The sequence below is a fragment of the Sprattus sprattus genome (assembly GCF_963457725.1).
Source record: "Sprattus sprattus genome assembly, chromosome: 19".
In the NCBI taxonomy this organism is placed as follows: Eukaryota; Metazoa; Chordata; class Actinopteri; order Clupeiformes; family Clupeidae; genus Sprattus; species Sprattus sprattus.
Window position 1 is genome coordinate 26,877,359 of NC_137917.1, and position 3,591 is coordinate 26,880,949.

Consider the following 3,591-nt stretch of genomic DNA (forward strand, 5'->3'; position numbering starts at 1 on the left):
TCTCTGTCTGTGTCTCTATCTGCCTGTCTCTGTTTCTCTGTCTGTCTCTATCTCTCTGTCTGTGTCTCTATCTGCCTGTCTCTGTTTCTCTGTCTGTCTCTATCTCTCTGTCTGTGTCTCTATCTGCCTGTCTCTGTCTCTCTGTCCGTCTCTCTCTCTGCCTGTCTCACTCACCGCCATCTGGGCTGGTCTTGCCCCAGCCGCTCACAGTGCAGGGCAAGCCCCCATAAGGACAGCCAGAGGGCAGAGGGATGGGCTGCACCGTGTCAGTCAGCTTCACTGGATGGAACAGCTTGATCAGCATGATGTCATAGTCCAGGGTTTGGTAGTCATAGCTGGGGCGCACAAGACATGTAGGATTCTAAGAGACAGTTGCTAACACCTAGTAAATGTCTTTCACGTGAACGGTGGTAGATGCGTATTAATCTCCAGTTGCGCAGATCTTTAAGAGAACTCATGATTGTGAAAGCAATTTACGTCACAAGCAGATATTCCGACAATGGAGCTTCCTGGGCCCGTAGTATAAAGTATGAGGTAAATGAGGTAAAGCATCTGTTGGATAGCAACATGCTAACTATGACAGAGGAACTTTAACCACATCGGGGAAAGCATCTGTTGGATAGCAACATGCTAAATGCTAACTATGACAGAGGAACCTTACCACATGAGGTAAAGCATCTGTTGGATAGCAACATGCTAAATGCTAACTATGACAGAGGAACATTAACCACATGCCTGGGATGCCAGACGATGTTCTCAGTCTTCAAGAGCTGCTCCGTGCCCTCAAACACCCGTGCGTTATGCTCTCCCAGGATGATCTGCATGGCATAGGGGCTGAGGGGAAAGGACAAGAGTGATGGACCAGAAGGAAATCACGACGGAGATCAAATAAGAGGAAGAAAAGCTCAAGCTAAACTGAAATAGGAATCCTCGGAAGGTTTAGGATTTCGGATGAATTCAGATTTCTGTAAAAAGGATTATGTAACACATAATAAATGCATGTGTTACACATTAATGTATGCAAATTGTTTGTATTTTATATAATTTAGGCAAATCTGTTACTTTAGTGACAGTCCTCTGTTGATTTTTTTTTTTTTTAAATCATGAGTCTGGAAGGTATTGATCGGTTTCATGCAGTACCTACTTGTGCCAGCAGTGGGCCACAGAGAGCACCCACTGTTCGTTGATGAGCACCGCTCCACAGAAGTGGTATCCGTAATTCAGGGACGCCATCCACGGCTTGGAGTTTGGGGTACACTCAGACCCCCCAATGATCCTGCCATCCTCCCTGGGCACTGCCACTGCAAAGAACAGTGACAGAGTGACAGCATCAGTGTACCATCAATGGTGGTCTACAGAAGTCTTAATAATAAAATACATTTTTTATGAAAATCACAGTAGGAAACTTATTTTCAGGCTATTGAGCAAAATAAAAAAGCTTGCATAATCGTTTGGACTTCATTTACGCCCACATACCAGAAAGTTCATAAAAATACATACATATTTAAGATTATTTATCTGAAAATGATCACTACACTGTCAATTCTGCAGTCCCGTTCAGACTGTGCTTGTTCTATGGAGTCAGTATGATAATAATGCTGTGTGCTTGTTCTATGGAGTCAGTATGATAATAATGTTGTGTGCTTGTTCTATGGAGTTAGTATGATAATAATGTTGTGTGTTTGCTCTATGGAGTCAGTATGATAATAATGGTGTGTGCTTGTTCTATGGAGTTAGTATGATAATAATGGTGTGTGCTTGTTCTATGGAGTTAGTATGATAATAATGTTGTTAGTTTACCAGCAGCTCCAACCAGCACCAGCAGAACAAGCAGTCTCATGGTTTTCAGTGACTTCAGTGGCGAAGACAACAGGTCGCACCTCAGCTCATTTATAAAGCCTCTCTACCCTCCCTCACTCACACAAACCTGTTTACACACCTCTGTAGTTAATGCTTAATCCCAGTATCTGCTGAATATGTGTTGTTGTGCATGTATTTCTGTGTGGTGGACAGTGTAGGGAACATTGTAACAGCCACCATATTTGAAGAATTTCCCACGAAAGAACATACAATCAATTTAGCTCATTTGATAATTTATCTTATCCTTCTAGCATTAGACAAATGAATGGCTTAATGAAAACAGATTACTGTTATCATATTTGCATGTGAAGTGGTGTCCTGAGGACCTCTGCATTACATTAAAATGTATCCAAAGCCACGTACAAGGGAGAGAACAATCAAGCTGCGAGCAATAGAGACCTAGCGTAAAAATAAATACTATTTTTACATAAGAAATAGAAAAAAAGTGCAGGAATCCCTGTAAGTCCCTGTAAGTGCAAGTTAAGTACTATTATTACACGGCTCTTCTTAATGCTGTAGAATGCTCCATTCACTTGAATGGGGCTTCCCAACGTTCTGCGGTCAACTATTTTCCGATAACTGACCGTTGCTATGCAGTTAATGACCGCTGTCAAGGAAAGTGGCCTTTTTGCCTCTGATTCACATCTTTCGTAGCACTCCGCAAGTAGTACGGTAACTTATCAAGGGAGTTTCAGCGGACGGTTGAGCAGCTGTGTTCTAAAGAATGTTCAACTGTCTTTGAAGTTCAACGTCTTTGGCGAACTATTTCTCTGCTTTTTAACACTACGTATAGTAACAAAAACAAATACATTGTAAAAAGACACACTGTGTTAAGTAATTTTTTTAGTTTTAGCCGTATAATAAGCGGGATAATGTATAGAACGCCGGTCATTGTCGGGAAAATAAGCCCCTTCACGGTGAATCAACACCCCTCCGCTTCGCGTCGGGGTGCTGTTCGCCCTGTCGGGGCTTATTTTCCCGACAATGACCTGCGTTCTATACATTATCCCTTACGTAGAAGTGCAAGTTAGGAAGGGATGTGCTCTCTGAAGAGTTTGGTATTCAAGAGCTTCATAAAGTTAGGCAGGGACGCCCCTGCTCGGGTGGTGCAAGGCCGCTTGTTCCACCAACGTGGAACTACGTCTAGATTGCCGTACTTGCACAGACGGCAGTGCTAAACGACGCTCATTAGACGAGCGCAGCATCCTTGGGGTAACATTTGCCCTTACAAGAGCATTTAAGAAGGAGGGAGCAGGACCAGCAATCACGCTGTAAGCAAGCATAAGTGACTTAAACTCAATGCGAGCAGCTACAGGCAGCCAGTGGAGCTCAATGAGTAGCGAGGTGACATGTGCCCTCTTCGGTTGGTTGAACACCAGACGCGTTCTGTATCATCTGTTGTGGTTTCACCACGCATGCCAGCAGGCCCGTTAGGAGGGCGTTGCAGTAGTCAAGGCAGGAAATCACCAAGGTTTGTACAAGCAGCTGGGTGGCATACTAGGTTTACGTACGGCCTGATTTTGCATAATTATGTTGAATAGAGCGAAGCGGCACGACCGGGACACAGGGGCATTGGCCAGTGAACTTCATTTTGCCCTTGACTCAAATCCAAACACTGAGTGAAATTGCCACCTGTAGTGTTGGACCAGTGAAATGTTAGATTGTCGGTTTTAGATAGTAGGTATTTGCCTTTCGTCTACCGAAGTATTCGATATTCACATATTTATTGTG

General features: G+C 43.7%; 1 protein-coding gene across 1 annotated transcript in view; it reads right to left on the reverse strand.

Annotated features, from left to right (window-relative positions):
• The window catches only part of LOC308380929 (trypsin-like), a gene marked incomplete at both ends in the record, with an annotated part of 4,180 nt that extends 2,340 nt beyond the window's left edge, over positions 1–1,840 (reverse strand). Inside the window, 4 exons of the mRNA XM_080858394.1 lie at positions 175–335; positions 736–834; positions 1,145–1,301; positions 1,801–1,840. Of these exons, the coding sequence (XP_080714520.1) occupies positions 175–335; positions 736–834; positions 1,145–1,301; positions 1,801–1,840 (457 nt within the window). The remainder of the gene's footprint in view (positions 1–174; positions 336–735; positions 835–1,144; positions 1,302–1,800) is intronic.
• Positions 1,841–3,591: the final 1,751 nt, after the last annotated feature.